Here is a 22840-nt window from a genome sequence, read left to right as displayed (position 1 = left end):
CCCAATGAAAGTTTAGTATTAGTTGTTTTGTTTGTTTGTTTTTTTATACTGCAGGTTCTTATTAGTCATCAATTTTATACACATCAGTGTATACATGTCAATCCCAATCGCCCAATTCAGCACACCACCATCCCCACCCCACCGCAGTTTTTCCCCCTTGGTGTCCATATGTCTGTTCTCTACATCTGTGTCTCAACTTCTGCCCTGCAAACCGGCTCATCTGTAGGAATTAACATTTTAAAGTGATTAGAAAGTTTCTTCAGGGATAAACTACATTCTGTTTTTACTTTGTGGGAGGGAAACTGGCAGTAGTTTTCATTTTGAAACATGGCTTTCATTTTGAATTCTCAAGAAAATGGTTTTGTGTGCCCTTGTTGGTGTAAAGGAGCTAGTTTCAAATTTGAGAAATTCTCTGTTCCTTTTACTCTCTAATCCTTGCCTCAAGTTGAAGAACGCAGAATGACATTTTATTTGACTATCTGCTTATTGAATATTTGTGCGTACTCTTTGAACCAACATTTCTACTTCTATGAATTTATCCTTAGGAAATAATTGGCTTCTTGGTAATTCAGCATGGTATTTAGGGTGTGCATGGCCTAGACTGTGTGGACTCAAATCCCCTTCTACCACTGACCAGCTATGTGATTTGGGCAAATGATATAATCTCTTTAAGCCTCACTTTTCTTTAGCTGTAAATGGAAATTATAATAGTATCTATCTCATAGGGATTGTTGTAAAGATTCAATGAGATACTGTTAGTGTTTAGAACACTATTAGATACATAATGAAATGCTTAATAAATGTTAGCTATTTTCATAATCATTATAAATTAGGTTTATCATTATAAATATTAGCTGCTATCCTTAGTTTTAATTTTTAAAGAAGGAAAAATAGCTCCAAAACCACTATCAAACTTTTAAAATTCTTTTCTGCTGTAGTGGAAGATCTTCTATTCAGGTTCTAAAATATTTTGTGAAATTCACGTGCTTTTACAAGTAATAGAACAATTTGCTCCCGTCAAGATTAATAGCATGCACATCTCTACTTTCTGCAAACATAGCTTGTATTTTACTTTTAATCTGTTTTTCTGGTTTTATTTGGTATGTACAATGATGTGATAAACTGGAGCACAGCTAAGTATCCTTATGACCCAATTTCCCCTGCTGTCTGTAGCATCTGTGTTCCTAATACCAAGGAAGTTACAGGATTGTGACTTTTTACACTACTGCCTCTTTAAACATTCAAAAATATTAAAAAGGAATAATTTATATTCACCTGCCAATTTTCCAAACTTTCTACCAATTAATATTTTTGTGATTTCAAATTGTAGCCTTGGTGTGGTTGAAAAATTCTATTAGTTTATGTCTTTTTTATACCCTAGGTTCAATCTGTTTTAAAATAAACACGTATTTACTTAATAGCCACTAGAGCTTTTTTTGGATTCCTGGAGATTTTGCCAAAAGATTACTTAAGACATAATACAAAGATGATAGGTGGCTGATGGATGAACGTTTTAAATATAATCCAAGATTAAAATGGTTTTTATCTAGGACACATATAGTATCCAAGAAAAGTTTGCCTATGAGTGTGTTAATATGTATATAGAGTATGGTAGTATGGTATTAAGTAGAGAGTGTAATCTTTTAATTGATAATTAATAATTGCTGACCATTCACTTTTTAAAATTTAATTTTATTTATTTATTATTAATTTTTTTGGCTATGTTGGGTCTTTGTTGCTGTGCAAGGGCTTTCTCTAGTTGTGGCGAGCATTGAGGTGTGCAGGCTTCTCATTGCGGTGGCTTCTCTTGTTGCGGAGCTTGGGCTCTAGGTGTGTGGGCTTCAGTAGTTGTGGCGCATGGGCTTAGTGGCCCATGGGTTTAGTTGCTCCGTGGCATGTAGGGTCTTCCCGGACCAGGGATCGAACCCGTGTCCCCTGCGTTGGCAGGTGGATTCTTAACCACTGCGCCACCAGGGAAGCCCCTGACCATTCACTTTTAATACCAAATTAAAACCAAGTAGGACTTATTGAGAGGAGGTTCCTAATTATGTGTTGTTAATTATGTATGTAAGGATTTCATAGGTTTGAACCTCAGCTAAGGGAAAACTCTCAAAGTCTTAACTACTTTGGGCTTTGGTTTCCTTGTATATAAAATGGGGCAGTACTTCCTACTTCATAGAATAGTCAAAATGATTAAATGTGAACAGATAAAATTGCTTAATATATAGTAACTTGGGCCTAGAAGGCATTCAGTAATGTTGTTCAGACTTCCAAGATGGGGAAGCAGGATTTTCAAAATCTCATTTGATTCATAAGCAAACAAAATGGTGGTATGAATGATCTCCCAAGTATTTTCAGTCACTCAAGACATTAATTTAGTACCTATAGTGTTCTAGGCACCAGAGCAGAAAATAAAAATTATATGCTTGCCAGAATCAAGGGTTGAAGTGTATAAAATATTCCTGTATTAATTATGTATTTAATTTTAATAAACATACAGGTATTCTTTTGTACATTGTGAATAAAAAGAGTATTGTTCCAAATTTTGGACTCACTTTAATATATAGTATTATTTTTATAAACTTCACAATACCCTGTGAGATTGGTGCTAGTATTATTTCCATTTCCAGACGAGGAAAATCTCAGTAGACCTGAAAAGAAGTTGAGTAGTGTTTCCAAAGTCATTTGGTTCTATACCATCTTACCATGCTCCTAGTATTTCTACTTTCCTAATGCTGAGTATATGAATGACATGCCTTTTTTTTTTTTTTTTTATAATTTCTCTTTGATAACTGGAGAAATTTTACAAATTCGAGGTATTATAGGAAATTATTTATATAAGAGTTTCTATGATTTTTAAATCTCATTTCTACAAACATAGCAAACAGTGCTGATATCATTATGGAATGAGAATGAAGAATAGTTTTTTCTTGTCAGTAGCAATATAATATAGGGGTTAAGAATGCAGACTCTGCAACTGGTTCAAACTCCAGCTTCTACGGTTACAAGCTGTGTGATTTGGCCTTAGTCCAATATGACTGGTGTCCTAATAAGAAGAGGAGATTAATCTTGGACACAGACCGAGGGATGACCACGTGAGGTCAGAGCAAGCAGGCAGCCATTTGTAAGCCATAGAGAGAGGCCTCAGGAGAAACCAACCCTGCTGATACCTTGATCTCAGACTTCTAGCCTCCAAAACTGTGAGAGAAAAAATTTTTGTTGTTTAAGCCACCCAATCTGTGATATTTTGTTATGGAAGCACTAGCAAACTAATATAAGGCAATTATACAGAGAAAAAGCTCCACAACTCTGCACGGGGATCCCCTTGAATCTGTTGCTGAATATACTCTAAGCTGTACATCTCTAGGGTGATACTCCTCAAAACTGGGCAAATCATAACCACAATGAGATACCACTTAACACCCACTAGGATGACTATATAAAAAAGATGGTTAACAAGTATTAGTGAGAATGTGGAGAAATTGGAACCCTCATGCATTACTGGTGGCAATGTAAAACGGCATGGCCATTTTGTAAAACAGTTTTGCTGTTCCTTAAAAAGTTTATCATAGAGTTACCGTGTGATTCATCAATTTCACCCTTAGGCATATACCCAAGTCAATTGAAAGTATGTGTCACCACAACTTGTACATGAATGTTCAGAGCAGCATTACTCAGAATATTCAAAAAGTCCATCAAATAATGAATGAAAAAAATGCAGTGTATTTATACAATGGCATGTTATTCAGCAATCAAAAGGAAAGTACTGTTAACATGCTACAACATGGATGAATCTTGAAAACATTATTTTAAATGAAAGAAGCCAGATACAAAAGATCACATATTTTATGATTCCATTTATATGAAATGTTCAGAACAGGCAGATCTACAGAGACAGAGATTAGTGGTTTCCAGGGAATTGAGGGGAGGAGAAAATGGGGAGTGATTGCTAATAGGTATGGATATTTCTTTTTGGAGTGACAAAAACATTCTGGAATTAGATAGTGGTGATAGGCATAACTTAGTGAATATACCAAAACCCACTGAATTGTATACTTGTAAAAAAAAAAAAGATTATCTCATAAAAAACGAACAGAGAGAAAAGAACCAAATTGGACTTCAGGAGTTAGAAAGACTGTGGATAGAGGGAATTAAACTGAGCACAGCCCCCGAGACGTATAGTGTAATATTAGGCAGTCTAATATGCATGTATTTGGAATCCCTGGAGGGGGTCCTTTAAAATGGCTCATGTATCCTTTCGCCACATCCCCAGCGTCCTTGAAGCACTGTCTTTACTTTTGCCACTAGAGGCTCATCTTTTACTTTCTGTCACCACCCTGGAATCAGCCATTTCTTTAAGGATTCTTGGTTCCTTTCTGTAGAGAACAGTATTTAGAAGACGAGATCTAGTGCTCGATGTGCTCATTGTTATAGGTGGTATTGTTCATAGAAAGAAAACAACGTTTTCAAATAGCACGTTAAGGAGTAACCCTGCAATTTAATTTCCAAATTTTCACCAAAAGTACTGTTTGGAAGGAGGGTGGTATTTAAATTGGCAGAATGGGGAGTAATAAAACAGACATCATGTGCCCACCACCCTGATCCAACACATACATTTCGCCATGTTGCAAAGATATCCATGTGTTTCTCTGTATCTAGAAGCAGAATTGCTAAGTTGTTTGGTATTCAGGTCTTTACTGGTTCTAGCAAATTGCTTTCCAGAGTCGTTCTAGCAATTTATACACCGGTTAGTGATATATTCCTATTTGCCTGTTTCCTTACCAATACTTGGTTTCATCAGGCTTTTTAATTTTTCTAGTCTGATGGGTATGAAAATGAAGCTTATTGATGTTTATTGGTCATGTGGGTTTCTTCTTGGGTAAAATACTTTTTCTATATCCTTTACCCATTTTTTTTCTTTTGGTTTTTCTTTTTTGTCTTTATAAAAATACATTCTGGATACTAATCCTTAAGTCTAGCAAATATCATTTCATAGTCTGTGGCTTGTCTTTTGATTGTAATCACAAGGTAAAAAACTTCTGTGCTTTACTTTGGTCAAATTACTTTGTGTGTCTCAAGAAATCTTTTTGTATCTTTAAATCACAAAGAGATTCTGTACTAAGATTTTTGAGTTTTACTTTGGTCATGCTTAGGTCTCTTAAATCATTTTCTTAAATTGTTTATTTTTTTTATTTCTAAAATTTTCTTTATTTTTTTTGGCTGTGTCGGGTCTTCATTGTGGGGTGTGGGCTTCATGGGCTTCTCTCTAGTTGCGGCGCGGGGGCTCCAGGGCGTGTGGGCTCTGTAGTTTGTGGCACGCAGGCTCTCTAGTTGAGGCACGCGAGCTCAGTAGTTGTGGCGTGCAGGCTTAGTTGCCCCACAGCATGTGGGATCTTAGTTCCCTGACCAGGGATAGAACCCGTGACCCCTGCATTGGAAGGCAGATTCTTTACCACTGGACCACCTGGGGAGTCTCCTTAAATCATTTATTTTTAAATTAACTTTATTGAGGTATAATTAACAAAATTAAAATGCACCCATTTTAAGTACAGTTTTGGTCCATTTATACTAGTGTAATTACCATTGCAATTAAAATATAGGCCATTTCCATTCCCCTTAAAGGTTCCCTTGTGCTCTCTTTTAGTCCTCACCCCAACACTGGCACCAGACAACCAGGAATAGAAGCTTTCTATCCATATAGATTAGGTTTTCTTTTTAAGAGTTTCATACAAGTGGAATACATACAGTGTGTACTTCTTATCTGGCTTCTTTTGCTCTGTAATGTTTTTGAGATTTTTGTTCATGCTGTCACATATACCAGTAGTTTGTTACATTTTGTTGCTGAGTATTCTGTTATATGGATATGCCACAATTTATTTATCCATTCATCTGTTGGGATGCGAAGTTTTTTCGTCTTGAGCGATTATGAATATACCTGTTTTGAATATTCGTGTACAAGACTTTGTGTGAATATGTCTTTCTTCTTTTGGGTAAGTATCTAGAAATGGAATTGCTGGATCATGTGGTAAATGTATGTTCACTTTTATATGAAAGTGACCATCTATTTTCCAAAATAATTGTGTATTTTTACATTCCCATCAGTGATGCATGAGAATTCCAGTAGCTTTTCTTTCTTGTCAACACGTCACATTGTTAGTCTTCTAAATTTTAGGCAGTCTATTGGGCACATAGTGGTATATATTTTTGGTTTTAATTTGCATTTTTCTCATGACTACTAACATTGGGCATCTATTTATTTGCTCAGTGGCCATTCATATATCTTCTTTTCTAAAGTGTCTATTGAAATCTTCATTTCTGTCATTTTTTTAATTGGTTTGTTTGTTCTCTTATTACTGAGTTATTGGTATGTTCGAAAACAGAAATAGACACACAGATATGGAAAACAAACTTATGGTTTCTAAAGGGAATGGGGGGGGAGATAAATTAGGAGTTTGGGATTAACATATACACACTACTATATATAAAATAGATAAGCAACAAAAACCTTCTGTATAGCACAGGGAACTATATTCAGTATCTTATAATAACCTATAATAGAAAAGAATCTGAAAAAGAATTTTATATATATATATATATGCATGTATAAATAATTCTATATGATATAGTAAATATATATGTAACTGAATCACTTTGCTGTACACCTGAAACTAACACAACATTGTAAATTAATTATTCTTCAATAAAAATGGTTATTAAAAAAAGAGTTATTGGTATGTTCTTCATGTAAATCCTTTGTTAGATATATTTATTGCAAATATTTTCTCCTGGAGTGTGGTTCTTTTCCCCCCTTTTCTTAACAATGTCTTTCGAAAAGCAGAAGTTTTCAGTTTTGAAGTCTATTTTATCATTTTCTTTTATGGTTCATGCTTTTTGTATCTCAAGAAAATTTTGCCTACCTTTAAATATTGTACTATTTCATTTATAATGTTACTACCTTACAACAATATTCTTTCAGTTTTTTCCACTGCCCTTTGTGCTATTGTTATCATACATTTTAGTGCTACATATATATATATATTTTTTAAAACATCTTTACTGAAGTATAATTGCTTTACAATGGTGTGTTACTTTCTGCTTTATAACAAAATGAATCAGTTATACATATACATATGTTCCCATATCTCTTCCCTCTTGCATCTCCCTCCCTCCCACCCTCCCTATCCCACCCCTCTAGGTGATCACAAAGCACCGAGCTGATCTCCCTGTGCTATGCGGCTGCTTCCCGCTAGCTATCTATTTTACATTTGGTAGTGTATATATGTCCATGACACTCTCTCACCCTGTCACATCTCACCCCTCCCCCTCCCCATATCCTCAAGTCCATTCTCTAGTAGGTCTGTGTCTTTATTCCCGTCTTGCCACTAGGTTCTTCATGACCTTTTTTTTTTTTTCCTTAGATTCCATATATATGTGTTAGCATACTGTATTTGTTTTTCTCTTTCTGACTTACTTCACTCTGTATGACAGACTCTAACTCCATCCACCTCATTACAAATACCTCCATTTCATTTCTTTTTATGGCTGAGTAATATTCCATTGTATATATGTGCCACATCTTCTTTATCCATTCATCCGATGATGGACACCTAGGTTGCTTCCATGTCCTGGCTATTGTAAACAGAGCAGCAATGAATATTTTGGTACATGACTCTTTCTGAATTACAGTTTTCTCAGGGTATATGCCCAGTAGTGGGATTGCTGGGTCGTATGGTAGTTCTATTTTTAGTTTTTTAAGGAACCTCCATACTGTTCTCCATAGTGGCTGTATCAATTTACATTCCCACCAACAGTGCAAGAGTGTTCCCTTTTCTCCACACCCTCTCCAGCATTTATTGTTTCTAGATTTTTTGATGATGGCCATTCTGACCGGTGTGAGATGATACCTCATTGTAGTTTTGATTTGCATTTCTCTAATGATTAATGATGTTGAGCATTCTTTCATGTGTCTGTTGGCAATCTGTATATCTTCTTTGGAGAAATGTCTGTTTAGATCTTCCTGTCCATTTTTGGATTGGGTTGTCTGTTTTTTTGTTACTGAGCTGCATGAGCTGCTTGTATATTTTGGAGATTAATCCTTTGTCAGTTGCTTCATTTGCAAATATTTTCTCCCATTCTAAGGGTTGTCTTTTGGTCTTGTTTATGGTTTCCTTTGCTGTGCAAAAGCTTTTAAGTTTCATTAGGTCCCATTTGTTTATTTGTGTTTTTATTTCCATTTCTCTAGGAGCTGGGTCAAAAAGGATCTTGCTGTGATTTATGTCATAGAGTGTTCTGCCTATGTTTTCCTCTAAGAGTTTTATAGTGTCTGGCCTTACACTTAGGTCTTTAATCCATTTTGAGTTTATTTTTGTGTATGGTGTCAAGGAGTGTTCTAATTTCATACTTTTACATGTACCTGTCCAATTTTCCCAGCACCACTTATTGAAGAGGCTGTCTTTTCTCCACTGTATATGCTTGCCTCCTTTATCAAAGATAAGGTGACCATATGTGTGTGGGTTTATCTCTGGGCTTTCTATCCTGTTCCATTGATCTATATTTCTGTTTTGGTGCCAGTACCAAACTGTCTTGATTACTGTAGCTTTGTAATATAGTCTGAAGTCAGGGAGCCTGATTCCTCCAGCTCCATTTTTCGTTCTCAAGATTGCTTTGGCTATTCGGGGTCTTTTGTGTTTCCATACAAATTGTGAAATTTTTTGTTCTAGTTCTGTGAAAAATGCCAGTGGTAGTTTGATAGGGATTGCATTGAATCTGTAGATTGCTTTGGGTAGCAGAATCATTTTCACAATGTTGATTCTTCCAATCCAAGAACATGGTATATCTCTCCATCTATTTGTATCATCTTTAATTTCTTTCATCAGTGTCCTATAATTTTCTGCATACAGGTCTTTTGTCTCCTTAGGTAGGTTTATTCCTAGATATTTTATTCTTTTTGTTGCAATGGTAAACGGGAGTGTTTTCTTAATTTCACTTTCAGATTTTTCATCATTAGTATATAGGAATGCAAGAGATTTCTGTGCATTAATTTTGTATCCTGCTACTTTACCAAATTCATTGATTAGCTCTAGTAGTTTTCTGGTAGCATCTTTAGGATTCTCCATGTATAGTATCATGTCATCTGCAAACAGTGACAGTTTTACCTCTTCTTTTCCAATTTGGATTCCTTTTATTTCTTTTTCTTCTCTGATTGCTGTGGCTAACACTTTCAAAACTATGTTGAATAATAGTGGTGAGAGTGGGCAACTTTGTCTTGTTCCTGATCTTAGTGGAAATGGTTTCAGTTTTTCACCATTGAGGACAATGTTGGCTGTGGGTTTGTCATATATGACCTTTGTTATGTTGAGGAAAGTTCCCTCTATGCCTACTTTCTGCAGGGCTTTTATCATAAATGGGTGTTGAATTTTGTCGAAAGCTTTCTCTGCATCTATTGAGATGATCATATGGTTTTTCTCCTTCAATTTGTTAATATGATGTATCACGTTGATTGATTTGCGTATATTGAAGAATCCTTGCATTCCTGGAATAAACCCCACTTGATCATGGTGTATAATCCTTTTAATGTGCTGTTGGATTCTGTTTGCTAGTATTTTGTTGAGGATTTTTGCATCTATGTTCATCATTGATATTGGCCTGTAGTTTTCTTTCTTTGTGACATCTTTGTCTGGTTTTGGTATCAGGGTGATGGTGGCCTCGTAGAATGAGTTGGGGAGTGTTCCTCCCTCTGCAATATTTTGGAAGAGTTTGAGAAGGATAGGTGTTAGCTCTTCTCTAAATGTTTGATAGAATTCGCCTGTGAAGCCATCTGGTTGTGGGCTTTTGTTTGTTGGAAGATTTTTAATCACAGTTTCAATTTCAGTGCTTGTGATTGGTCTGTTCATATTTTCTATTTCTTCCTGGTTCAGTCTCGGCAGGTTGTGCATTTCTAAGAATCTGTCCATTTCTTCCAGGTTGTCCATTTTATTGGCATAGAGTTGCTTGTAGTAATCTCTCATGATCGTTTGTATTTCTGCAGTGTCAGTGGTTACTTCTCCTTTTTCATTTCTAATTCTATTGATTTGAGTCTTCTCCCTTTTTTCCTTGATGAGTCTGGCTAATGGTTTATCAATTTTGTTTATCTTCTCAAAGAACCAGCTTTTAGTTTCATTGATTTTTGCTATTGTTTCCTTCATTTCTTTTTCATTTATTTCTGATCTGATCTTTATGATTTCTTTCCTTCTGCTAGCTTTGGGGTTTTTTTGTTCTTCTTTCTCTAATTGCTTTAGGTGTAAGGTTAGGTTGTTTATTCGAGATGTTTCCTGTTTCTTGATGTAGGCTTGTATTGCTATAAACTTCCCTCTTAGAACTGCTTTTGCTGCATCCCATAGGTTTTGGGTCATCCTGTCTCCATTGTCATTTGTTTCTAGGTATTTTTTGATTTCCCCTTTGATTTCTTCAGTGATCACTTCGTTATTAAGTAGTGTATTGTGTAGCCTCCATGTGTTTGTATTTTTTACAGATCTTTTCCTGTAATTGATATCTAGTCTCATAGCGTTGTGGTCGGAAAAGATACTTGATACGATTTCAATTTTTTAAAATTTACCAAGGCTTGATTTGTGACCCAAGATATGATCTATCCTGGAGAATGTTCCATGAGCACTTGAGAAAAATGTGTATTCTGTTGTTTTTGGATGGAATGTCCTATAAATATCAATTAAGTCCATCTTGTTTAATGTATCATTTAAAGCTTGTGTTTCCTTATTTATTTTCATTTTGGATGATCTGTCCATTGGTGAAAGTGGGGTGTTAAAGTCCCCTACTATGATTGTGTTACTGTCGATTTCCCCTTTTATGGCTGTTAGTATTTGCCTTATGTATTGAGGTGCTCCTATGTTGGGTGCATAAATATTTACAATTGTTATATCTTCCTCTTGGATTGATCCCTTGATCATTATATAGTGTCCTTCTTTGTCTCTTGTAATAGTCTTTATGTTAAAGTCTATTTTGTCTGATATGAGAATTGCTACTCCAGCTTTCTTTTGATTTCCATTTGCATGGAATATCTTTTTCCATCCCCTCACTTTCAGTCTGTGTGTGTCCCTAGGTCTGAAGTGGGTCTCTTGTAGACAGCATATATATGGGTCTTGTTTTTGTATCCATTCAGCCAGTCTGTGTCTTTTGGTGGGAGCATTTAATCCATTTACATTTAAGGTAATTATCGATACGTATGTTCCTATTCCCATTTTCTTAAATGTTTTGGGTTTGTTACTGTAGGTGTTTTCCTTCTCTTGTGTTTCTTGCCTAGAGAAGTTCCTTTAGCATTTGTTGTAAAGCTGGTTTGGTGGTGCTGAACCCGCTCAGCTTTTGCTTGTCTGTAAAGGTTTTAATTTCTCCATCAAATCTGAATGAGATCCTTGCTGGGTAGAGTAATCTTGGTTGTAGGTTTTTCTCCTTCATCACTTTAAGTATATCCTGCCACTCCCTTCTGGCTTGCAGAGTTTCTGCTGAAAGATCAGCTGTTAACCTTATGGGGATGCCCTTGTGTGTTATTTGTTGTTTTTCCCTTGCTGCTTTTAATATGTTTTCTTTATATTTAATTTTTGATAGTTTGATTAATATGTGTCTTGGTGTGTTTCTCCTTGGATTTATCCTGTATGGGACTCTCTGTGCTTCCAGGACTTGATTAACTATTTCCTTTCCCATATTAGGGTGTTTTCAACTATAATCTCTTCAAATATTTTCTCAGTCCCTTTCTTTTTCTCTTCTTCTTCTGGGACCCCTATAATTCGAATGTTGGTGCGTTTAATGTTGTCCCAGAGGTCTCTGAGACTGTCCTCAGTTCTTTTCGTTCTTTTTTCTTTATTCTGCTCTGCAGTAGTTATTTCCACCATTTTATCTTCCAGGTCACTTATCCGTTCTTCTGCCTCAGTTATTCTGCTATTGATTCCATCTAGAGTATTTTTAATTTCATTTATTGTGCTTTTCATCATTGCTTGGTTCCTCTTTAGTTCTTCTACGTCCTTGTTAAATGTTTCTTGCATTTTGTCTATTCTATTTCCAAGATTTTGGATCATCCTTACTATCATTATTCTGAATTATTTTTCAGGTAGACTACCTATTTCCTCTTCATTTGTTAGGTCTGGTGTGTTTTTACCTTGCTCCTTCATCTGCTGTGTGTTTTTCTGTCTTCTCATTTTGCTTATCTTACTGTGTTTGGGGTCTCCTTTTCACAGGCTGCAGGTTCGTAGTTCCCGTTGTTTTTGGTATCTGTCCCCAGTGGCTAAGGTTGGTTCAGTGGGTTGTGTAGGTTTCCTGGTGGAGGGAACTAGTGCCTGTGTTCTGGTGGATGAGGCTGGATCTTGTCTTTCTGGTGGGCACGTCCACGTCTGGTGGTGTGTTTTGGGGTGTCTGTGGCCTTATTATGATTTTAGGCAGCCTCTCTGTTAATGGATGGGGCTGTGTTCCTGTTTTGCTAGTTGTTTGGCATAGGGTGTCCAGCACTGTAGCTTGCTGGTCATTGAGTGAAGCTGGGTCTTGATGTTGAGATGGAGATCTCTGAGAGATTTTCGCCGTTTGGTATTACGTGGAGCTGGGAGGTCTCTTGTGGACCAGTGTCCTGAAGTTGGCTCTCCCACCTCAGAGGCACAGCCCTGATGCCTGGCTGGAGCACCAAGAGCCTTTCATCCACACGGCTCAGAATAAAAGGGAGAAAAAATAGAAAGAAAGAGGATAAAATAAAATAAAATAAAGCTATTATAATAAAAAATAAGAAAAAAAATTAAGAATAAATTTATTTAGAAAAAAAATTTTTTTAATTTTTAAAATAGATTTATTAATTTTTTATAATAAAAAATAAGAAAAAAATTATTAAGAAAAAATTTATTAAGAAAAAAATTATTTTAAATTTTTTAAAATAAAAAATATGAAAAAACTTAGTAAAAAAATTTTTTTTTAATTTTTAAAAATAGAAAATAAGGAAAAAATTATTAAGAAAACATTTATTAGGGAAAAAAGAAAAAAAATTTTTTAAGTAAAAAAAAAAAAAAAAGGACAGGCCTAACCCTAGGACTAACGGTGAGAGCAAAGCTATACAGACAAAATCTCACCCAGAAGCATACACATATACACTCACAAAAAAAGGAAAAGGGGAAAAATTAATATATCCTGCTCTCAAAGTCCACCTCCTAAATTTGGGATGATTCGTTGTCTATTCAGGTATTCAACAGATGCAGGCACATCAAGTTGTTTGTGGAGCTTTAATCCGCTGCTTCTGAGGCTGCTGGGAGAGATTTCCCTTTCTCTTCTTTGTTCGTACAGCTCCCGGGGCTCAGCTTTGGATTTGGACCCACCTCTGCATGTAGGTCGCCTGAAGGCGTCTGTTCCCTGCCCAGACAGAACGGGGTTAAAGGAGCAGCTGATTCGGGGGCTCTGGCTCAGTCAGGCCGGGGGGAGGGAGCGGTACGGAGGAGGCGGGGCGAGCCTGCGGCGGCAGAAGCCAGCATGATGTTGCAGCAGCTGAGGCGCGCCGGGCGCTCTCCTGGGGAAGTTGTCCCTGGATCCCGGGACCCTGGCCGTGGCGGGCTGCACAGGCTCCCGGGAGGGGCGGTGTGGAGACTGACCTGTGCTCGCACACAGGCTGTTTGGTGGCGGCAGCAGCAGCCTTAGCGTCTCATGCCCGCCTCTGGGGTCCGCGCTGATAGCCGCGGCTCGCGCCCGTCTCTGGAGTTCGTTTAAGCGGCGCTCTGAATCCCCTCTCCTTGCGCACCGCGAAACAAAGAGGCAAGAAAAAGTCTCTTGCCTCTTCAGCAGCTGCAGACTTTTTCTCGGGCTCCCTCCCGGCTAGCTGTGGTGCGCCAGCCCCTTCAGGCTGTGTTCACACAGCCAACCCCCGTCCTCTCCCTGCGATCCGACCGAAGCCCGAGCCTCAGCTCCCAGCCCCCGCCCACCCCGGCGGGGGAGCAGACAAGCCTCTCGGGCTGGTGAGTGCTGCTCGGCGCCGATCCTCTGTGCGGGAATCTCTCCGCTTTGCCCTCCGCACCCCTGTGGCTGCGCTCTCCTCCGTGGCTCTGAAGCTTCCCCCCTCTGCCACCCGCAGTCTCTGCCCACGAAGGGGCTTCCTAGTGTGTGGAAGCCTTTCCTCCTTCACAGCTCCCTCCCACTGGTGCAGGTCCCGTCCCTATTCTTTTGTCTATGTTTTTTCTTTTTTTCTTTTGCCCTACCCAAGTACGTGGGGAGTTTCTTGCCTTTTGGGAGCTCTGACGTCTTCTGCCAGCGTTCAGTGGGTGTTCTGTAGGAGCAGTTCCACGTGTAGATGTATTTCTACTGTATCTGTGGGAAGGAAGGTGATCTCCGCGTCTTACTCTTCCGCCATCTTGCCCTGACTCCCTCTGCTACATATATTTTTAATAACGTGTTATAACCCTACTATATATTGTTGTTATTTTTTCTTTAAACAGATGATTTTCTTTCTTTATTTTGTTTCTGTTTGCTTTCTTTTTTCTTTTTTAATATTTTTTCTTCCAGTTTTATTAAGATACTATTGACATACAACACCTTATAAGTTTAACATAAATAGCATAATGATTTGACTTGCATACATCCTGAAATGATTACCAGAATAAGTTTAGTGAACATCCATCATGTCATTATAGATGCAGAATTAAAGAAATAGACAAAAAAATTTTTTTTTCCTTGTGAGGAGAACTCTTAGGATATACTCTGTTAACAATTTTCGTATATAACATACAGTAGTGTTGATTATATTTATTTTGTTGTACATCACATTCCTAGTACTTATTTACCTTATAACTGGATGTTTGTACCTTTGATTGCCTTCATCCAATCCCCCCAACCCCTGCCTCTGGTAACCAGAAATCTGATCTCTTTTGCTATGAGTTTGTCTATTTGTTTGTTTTCGATGTATAATTGACCTGCAACAGTACGTTAATTCCTGTTATACAGCATAGTGATTTGATATTTCTGTACATTTTAAAGTGATCACCAAGATGAGTCTTTTTACAATATGTCACCATACAAGATATTACGTAGTTACTGACTATATTCCCCTAATGTACTAAATGTATGTATATGTAATTTCATACCTGTGACGCATTTATTTTGCAACTGGAAGTTTGTACCTCTTAGTCTCTCTCACTTTTTCTTTCCTCTCCCCACACATCTCCCCTCTGGCAATCACCTGTTCGTTCTACGTATCTATAGCTCTGTTTTTGTTTTATTATGTTTGTTCATTTCTTTGGTTTTTTAGATTGCACATATAAATGAAATCATACAGTATTTGTCTTTCTTTGACTTATTTTACTTAGCATAATACCCTCTAGGTCCATCTATGTTGTTGCAGTGGCAAGATTTCATTCTTTTTAATGGCTGAGTAATATTCCATTGTGTGTGTGTGATATATACATACATACACACACACACACACACACACACACACACACCTTCTTTATCCATTCATCTATTGATGGTCACTTTGGTTGCTTCCATATCTTGGCTATTGTAAATAATGCTGGAATGAAATAGGGGTGCATGTATCTTTTATAATTAGTGTTTTTGTTTTCTTCAGATATATACCCAAGAGTGGAATTGCTAGATCATATGGTAGTTATATTTTTTAATTTTTGAAAAATCTCTATAATGTTTTCCATAATGGCTGCACCAATTTGCATTCCCATTAACAGTGCACAAGAGTTCCCTTTTCTCCACATCTTCGCCAACCCTTACTTGTTGTCTTTTTGATAACAGCCATTCTGACAGGTGTGAGGTGGTATCTCACTGTGGTTTTGATTTGCATTTCCCTGATGATGAGTGATGTTGAACATCTTTCCATGTGCCTGTAGGCCATTTGTATGTTTTCTTTGGAAAAATGTCTGTTCAGATCCTCTGTCCCCTTTTTAATCAGGTTGTTTGGTTTTCTGATGTTGAATTGTATGAGTTCTGTTTTTTTTGTGGGGGGGTATTAACCCCTTATGGGATACATTGTTTGTAAATATCTTCTCCCATTCAGTAATTGGCCTTTTCCTTTTGTTCATAGTTTCCTTCACCATGCAAAAAGCTTTTTAGTTTGATGTTGTCCCATTTGTTTACTTTTGCTTTTGTTTTTTTGGATACATATCCAAAAAATATTATAAGACCAGTGTCAAAGAGCACGCTGCCTGTTTTCTTCTAGAAGTTTTATGGTTTCAGGTCTTACATTTAAGTCTTTAATCCATTTTGAATTTATTTTTGTGCATGGTGTGAGAGAGTACTCCAGTTTGATTCTTTTACGTGTAGTTTTCCACTTTTCCCAGCACCAATTATTGAAGTGGCTGTCTTATCCCTATTGTATATTCTTGCCTCCTTTATTGGAGATTAATTGCCCATATTAGTGTGGTTCACTTCTGGGCTGTCTATTCTGTTCCATTGATCTGTGTGTCTGTTTTTGTACCAGTACCATACTGTTTTGATGACTGAAGCTTTGTAGTATAGTTTTAAATCAGGGAGTATGCTACCTTCAGCATTGTTTTTCCTTCTCAAGATTGTTTTGGCTATTCAGGGTCTTTTGTGTTTCCATAAAAATTATTTAGAATTATTTATTCTTGTTCTGTAGAAAATGCCAGTGGTATTTTGCTAGGGATTACATTGAATTTGTAGATTGCCTTGGGTAGTATGGCCATTTTAACAATGAGCACGAATGCATGAGCACTGCACATCTGTCCAGTTGTTTTTGTCATCTTTGAATTCTTTCATTAATGTCTCATTGTTTTCAGAGTACAAGTTTTTTATCTCCTTCATTAGATTTATTCCTAGGTATTTTATTCTTTCTGATGCAATTGTAAATGGGATTTTCTTAATTTCTTTTTCTGATAGTTCATTATTAGTGTATAGTAATGCAACAGATTTTTGTATATTGATTTTGTATCCTGCAGCTTTACTGAATTTGTTTATTAGTTCTAACAGTTTTCTGGTACTGGACTTTTGTTTGTTTGGGGTTTTTTGATTACTGATTCAATTTCATTATTGGTAATTGGTCTGTTCAAGTTTTCTATTTCTTTTGGATTTAGTCTTGGGAGACTGTACATTTCTAGGAAGTTATCCATTTCTTTTAGGTTGTCCAATTTACTGGCATATAATTTTTGTTTGCGGTAATCTCGTATGATCCTTTGTATTTCTGTGGTATCTGTTTAACTTCTCCTCTTTCATTTCTGATTTTATTGATTTGGGCCCTCTCTCTTTTTTCTTGATGAATCTAATGATTTATCAATTTTGTTTATCTTTTCAAAGAACCAGCCTTTAGTGTAATTGGTGTTTTTTATTTTTTGGTTTGTCTTTTGTTTTTAGTCTTTTTTTCATTTGTTTCTTCTCTGATATTTATTTCTTTCCTTCTACTAACTTTGGATTTTGTTTGTTCTTCTTTTTCTAGTTCCTTTAGGTGTAAGTTTAGGTTGTTTGAGATTTTCTTGTTTCCTGAAGTAAGCTTGTGTCACTTCCCTCCCAGAACTGCTTTTGCTTCATCCCATCAATTTTGGATCATTGTATTTCCGCTCATTTGCCTCCGGGTATTTTTTGATTTCTTCATCTTTTTGTTTTGTGTATCCTTTGACTACTTATTGTGGATATAGGTGAATTTTACTACTTTTCCCTTTTAAACTTCCTATTAGCTTTATAACTGGTTGATCCACTACCTTTACTGTATGTTTGCCTTTACCAGTGAGATTTTTCCTTTCATAATTTTTACATTTCTAGTTGTGGCCTTTTCTTTTTTGCTTTGAGAAGTCCCTTAACATTTTTTGTAAGGCCAGTTTGGTGGTGCTGAAGTCTTTCTAGCTTTTGCATATCTGTAAAACTTTTTATCTCTCCTTCAAATCTGAATGATAACCTTGTTGGGTAGAGTATTCTTGGTTGTAGGTATTTTTCCTTTCATCTCTTTGGGTATATTGTTCCACTCCCTTCTGGCCCACAAAGTTTCTGCTGAAAAGTCAGCTTGTGGTTTTATGGGACTTCCCTCCTACCTAACTAGTTGATTTTCTCTTGCTGCTTTTAGGATTCTCTCTTTACATTTAATTTTTGCCATTTTAATTATAATGTGTCTTGTTGTGGACCTTTTGGGGTTAATCTTGTTTGGGACTCTCTCTACTTCCTGGGCCTGGATGTCTTTTTCCTTTGCCAGGTTAGGGATATTTTCAGCTGTGATTTCTTCAAATAAGTTCTCTGCCCCCTTCTCTCTCTGTTCTCCTTCAGGAACCCCTATAATTCAAATGTTAGCATACTTAATGCTGTTCCAGAGATCTCTTAAACTATCCTCATTTTAAAAAATTCTTTTTCTGTTTCTTTTTGTTCAGCTGGGTGAATTTCCACTACTCTGTCTTCCAGATTGCTGATTTGTTCCTCTGGGTCTACTATATCTAGTCTACTATTGATTCCTTCTAGTGTATTTCAATTATTGTATTCTTCCACTTCGTTTGGTTCTTTATGTTTTCTAACTCTTTGTTGAAATTCTCACTGTGTTCGTCCATTCCTCTCCTGAGTTCAGTGAGTATCTTTATTGTCATTACCCAGAACTCTTTATTGGGTAGATTGCTTATCTCCACTTTAAGTTTTTTCCCTGAGGTTTTGTGTTGTTCCTTCTTTTGGAATATATTGCTTCTTATCCTCATTTTGCGTAATTTTCTGTTTTTATGTCTACGTATTTAGTAGGTTGGTTACATTTCCTGATCTTGGAGAAGTAGCTTTATATAGGAGATGTATTGTGGGACCCAGCGGCACATCACCCCCTTCTGGTCACCAGAGCTATATGCCCTGCGGGTGCTCCCTATGTAGGCTGTGTTTGCCCTTTTGTTGTGGTGAGGCCACCTACTGTGGGTGCACTGGGAGGTGGGGCTGCTCCCCTTCACCCCCAGCCCAATTGACTGCAAGGCCCTGAGTCGTGTGGTGGATGTAGCCTTGCTGGAGGGCGGGGTAGGCTTCACACATGGCTGGCTCTGTGATCTGGTGGTCCATGGCTGCTGTGGACCCGCTGGTGGGTGGGGCAGGCCCCCTGGCGCTAATAGATTAGAGGGAGGATTCCAAAATGGTGCTTGCCAGCACTGGTTCATCACGGTACAATGAGCTCCCCAAAATGGCTGCTGCCAGTGTCTCCACCCCCAGGGAGAATCCCAGTCTCCTCCTCCCTCTCTGGGAGACTCTCCAAGATGAGCAAGTCGGTTTGACCCAGGCTCCTTTCAAACTACTGCTTCTGTGCTGGGACTCGGAGTACATGAGATTTTGCACATGCCCTTTAAGAGCGGAGTCTCTGTTTCCTCCAGCCCTCCAGCCCTCCTGAATGTAAGCCCCACTTGGTTTCAAAGCCAAGTGTCCTGGGTGCTTGTCCTTCTGGTGCAGGAACCCCAAGCTGGGGAGCCCCATGTAGGATCTGACCCCTCACTTTCTGGGGAGGACCTCTGCAGTTGTGATGTTCCTACCATTTGTGGGTTGCCCACTCATTTATGTGGGTCCTTTAATATTGAATCTCTGCTCCTCCTACCTGTTTCATTGTGACTCTTTCTTTATATCTTTAGTTGTGGAAAATCTTTTCTGCTAGTCTTCAGGTCATTTTCATAGCTCTGTAAGCAGTTGCAACTTTGGTGTGCCCATGGGAGAAGGTGAGTTCAGGGTCTTTCTACTCTACCATTTTGTCCTTCCCCCCACCCTTGAATGTTTACTTTTATGCTTTGTACCATATACTAGGAAATAGGGCTTGCCAAAAGAAATTTATTATGATTTCAATTATCTTGAAGTCTTATTTATAAAACTGTGTGTGTGTATATATATATATGAAACATATAAAGTTAAGGTGAAATTTGACTCTCCACAGGTGTTTATAATTTGGTAGAAGAAGGGATTTGTGGCCTAATGTGATAGAAGCCTTTGTCGCAAAAGTAAAAGACTTCGTGGAGAAATAGATCTAGAATTTAATTGGTCTTGACCAGATCCAACTGCTACCAGTTCCAACCTCATACAGACTGTAATCATGCCTTGAATCTTCCTTCCTCCCTCCCTGTTACCCCCTTATAGTCTATTCTCTATACAGCTGCCAGAGTAAAAATAATTCAAATTAAATGGCTCTCCTGCCCAGAATCCTTCAATGGCTTCTTGGGTCACTTACAGTGAAAACCAGAGTCCTTAATGATGGTCTACAAGGTTCTACATGATCTGGCTCTTGGCTTCCTCTCTAACCTCATTTCTGACTTGAATATTCCTTGCATACTCCTTTCTCTTCACACTGCCCTCATTGCTGTTCCTCAAACATTCCAGACATACTCCCTTGTCGCAATCTTTGTAATTGCTATTTCCTTTACCTTGAAAATTTGTCTCTGTGATATTTGCCAGGCTTACTCTCATTTTCTTCAGATTTCTGCTCAAATGTCCTCCTTAGCGAGTAACTTTCCCCAAAACTCTAGGAGTATTTTCTCATCATTCCCCAGCTCGTTTCCTTTTTTTTCTTCAAACCCAAAGTCCTTAGTCTGGCATTCAAGGCCTTCTAAGATCTCACCTCTGCTAACCTTTTTTGCTTCATTTCTATTGGACACTCACAGCCTATGCTATAGTCTTATTGAGTGACTTACAGGTTCCCTAATATGCCTGTTGCACATGTCTCTTGCAGCACCTCTCACATTTTGCTACTTACTTTTTTATGGGCCTCTCCTTCTCACAGTGCATAAGCTCTTTAAAGGAAGGTACCTGGCATATTTTTATATTTCTGAGACCTAGCATTGTTTCTGGCATATCGTACGTGGCCAGTAAATATTCACTGAATATAAAAGATGGTTTTGTCTCCAAGCAGAGACTAGTTGGAACTTGAAAAAGTTAGATATGAACCAATAAATCGGTGAAAGCAGTTTCATCTCTTCAGAAGGCTTGGAGGTGTGTGTGTCCAGAGACAAATACGGTTGAAGAGAGCACTATATTAGAATACCCTAATTTTTAGCAAAATCATATTGGGTGAGGAGGGATGACATGTAACATGATTGAATCATCACACTTAGCTAGAAAAAGTAGCTTAAGTGGGAGGAAGGTATTATTTAGAAAGAAGCAGAGCCATGAGGCACCAGAACTACTCTAACAGCATTAGTCCTATTATTTAGTCTATGAGAGTCATGCAGGATGGTGACCATGCTCCTCATGAGGAAATAGTACAAAAGGGGAAACTTCAGGGCAGTGATGGCACATTCATGTTCTTGCTCATGCTGTCTTGGACCTCTTACAGAGTGTTGAGAGTTAAGTTAGGCTTAACCTGACTGTTCTTGGTTCAGAGGGAAAGAATGCTATGAAAATTTAGTTTTATATGTCCAGGGTGTGGGAGGGGGAAATGGCTGTATTTGTTTTATATATTTGCCAATGCTAGTTGGTGGTTCGTGTTTTCTATGCTGATTTGTGACAGTGGATCTGTGTCAGTTAGCCCAGTATAATTGCACATGCAAACATGCTTTATATAATTTTAGTAATACATGTTTTGTAAAAATGTGAACATAATAGAGTCAGATAGGCTATAGGTTTTTAAAGGATTAAAACTTTTTTTTTTTTTTCTAAATCAGGTTTGTTACAGAAAGAGGAAATGGCCATTGAAGCATTTCAAATTTGCTGCCTCCTCTTGCCTCCTGAAAATAGAAGAAAGTTACAGCTGTTGATGAGGATGATGGCAAGGATCTGCTTAAATAAGGAGATGCCACCACTGTGTGATGGCTTTGGCACCCGAACACTGGTAGGTTGATTTCTAACATCTACGAGGACTGGAGTTTTGGGGTTAAAATTCACTTGAGTGAAGTTTACTAGCTTGGCAACCAGAGGAAGGTACAAGGCAGGCTCGCTTAAAGAGCCATGGCTTGGAATCCACCCAGACTGGTATTGTGCTTTTGGTCTTAGTGACTTAAAGAACATAATGAAAAGTAAAGAGTGAGTAGGGGTAGACTCTGAGTGTAGAGATAGCTGCTGCATCCTGCCTGCTGTCAACACAAAGAGTAGGAAGCGTGGACAGAAAGGATTACTGGCCTGTCAAGAAACAGCATTCTCTCTTCCAGGACAAAAAGGGTCGCAAAGCCTTTGTTACTATAACCAGTAGGAGAAGATGCAGCATATATCATGGATTAAAGAGGGAAGAAGTAAAATATGGAGTTAGACCAGGCAACTTGGAAGGAAAGAATGTGTATCTTTCAGGGTATGATCTAAGGGTCCATGAGTGAGGATATTTCTTAATATATTCTCAGTTTTGCTTAAAAACATAGGCTAATTTTGAATTCTACTTTGTCATGTCAGCATGTGTTTTAAAATAGGGTCTAGGTTTAGAATTATTTACTAGCAAAATTTATTAATTTTCCTCAAAAAATATCTTAGAGCAAAATTGATGTTTCATTGGGATGTACATCCTTTCCATATGTTGGTGAACCATTGTGTATGCCTGAGGGTCCACTGTTCGACTTTTAGAGGTGTGGCATAAGATCAGAGGACAAATCAGCACCCAGTAGAGTGATTCTTGACCTTTTTTGGGGGGTGGGTGGATGGGTAGGTGGGCTAATGGACCTTTTTGAAAAGCTGAAGAAAACTTTGCACCTATTCCCCAGAAGAATGCATGTGTAAGATTTTCTATACAATTTCAAGGCACTCACAGATCCCCTGGGGTCCCTAGTCTCCAAATAAAGAGTCTCTGTGTGTGTCTCTCCCTCTGTACATATATGTGAGTGAAGATAAAGTATCATCTGCAGTATGTTGATGAAATGAAGTCTTATTAAACAAAATTACATGATGTCATGCTTATAGGTTTTTTAAACTTGTAGTTGATGTACAATATTATATAAGTTGCAGGCGTATAATATAGTGA

General features: G+C 37.7%; 1 protein-coding gene across 1 annotated transcript in view; it reads left to right on the top strand.

Annotated features, from left to right (window-relative positions):
- Positions 1 to 22840, top strand: part of DEPDC1B (DEP domain containing 1B) — a 117736-nt gene that overhangs the window by 77677 nt on the left and 17219 nt on the right. The window contains exon 8 of the mRNA XM_061187820.1: positions 21561 to 21727. Coding sequence (XP_061043803.1) covers positions 21561 to 21727 — 167 coding nt within the window. The remainder of the gene's footprint in view (positions 1 to 21560; positions 21728 to 22840) is intronic.

The sequence above is a fragment of the Eubalaena glacialis genome, chromosome 4 (genome assembly GCF_028564815.1).
Source record: "Eubalaena glacialis isolate mEubGla1 chromosome 4, mEubGla1.1.hap2.+ XY, whole genome shotgun sequence".
Lineage (NCBI taxonomy): Eukaryota > Metazoa > Chordata > Mammalia > Artiodactyla > Balaenidae > Eubalaena > Eubalaena glacialis.
The sequence above is the reverse complement of the archived record's forward strand: the minus strand, read 5'-3'. Positions and strand labels throughout refer to the sequence as shown.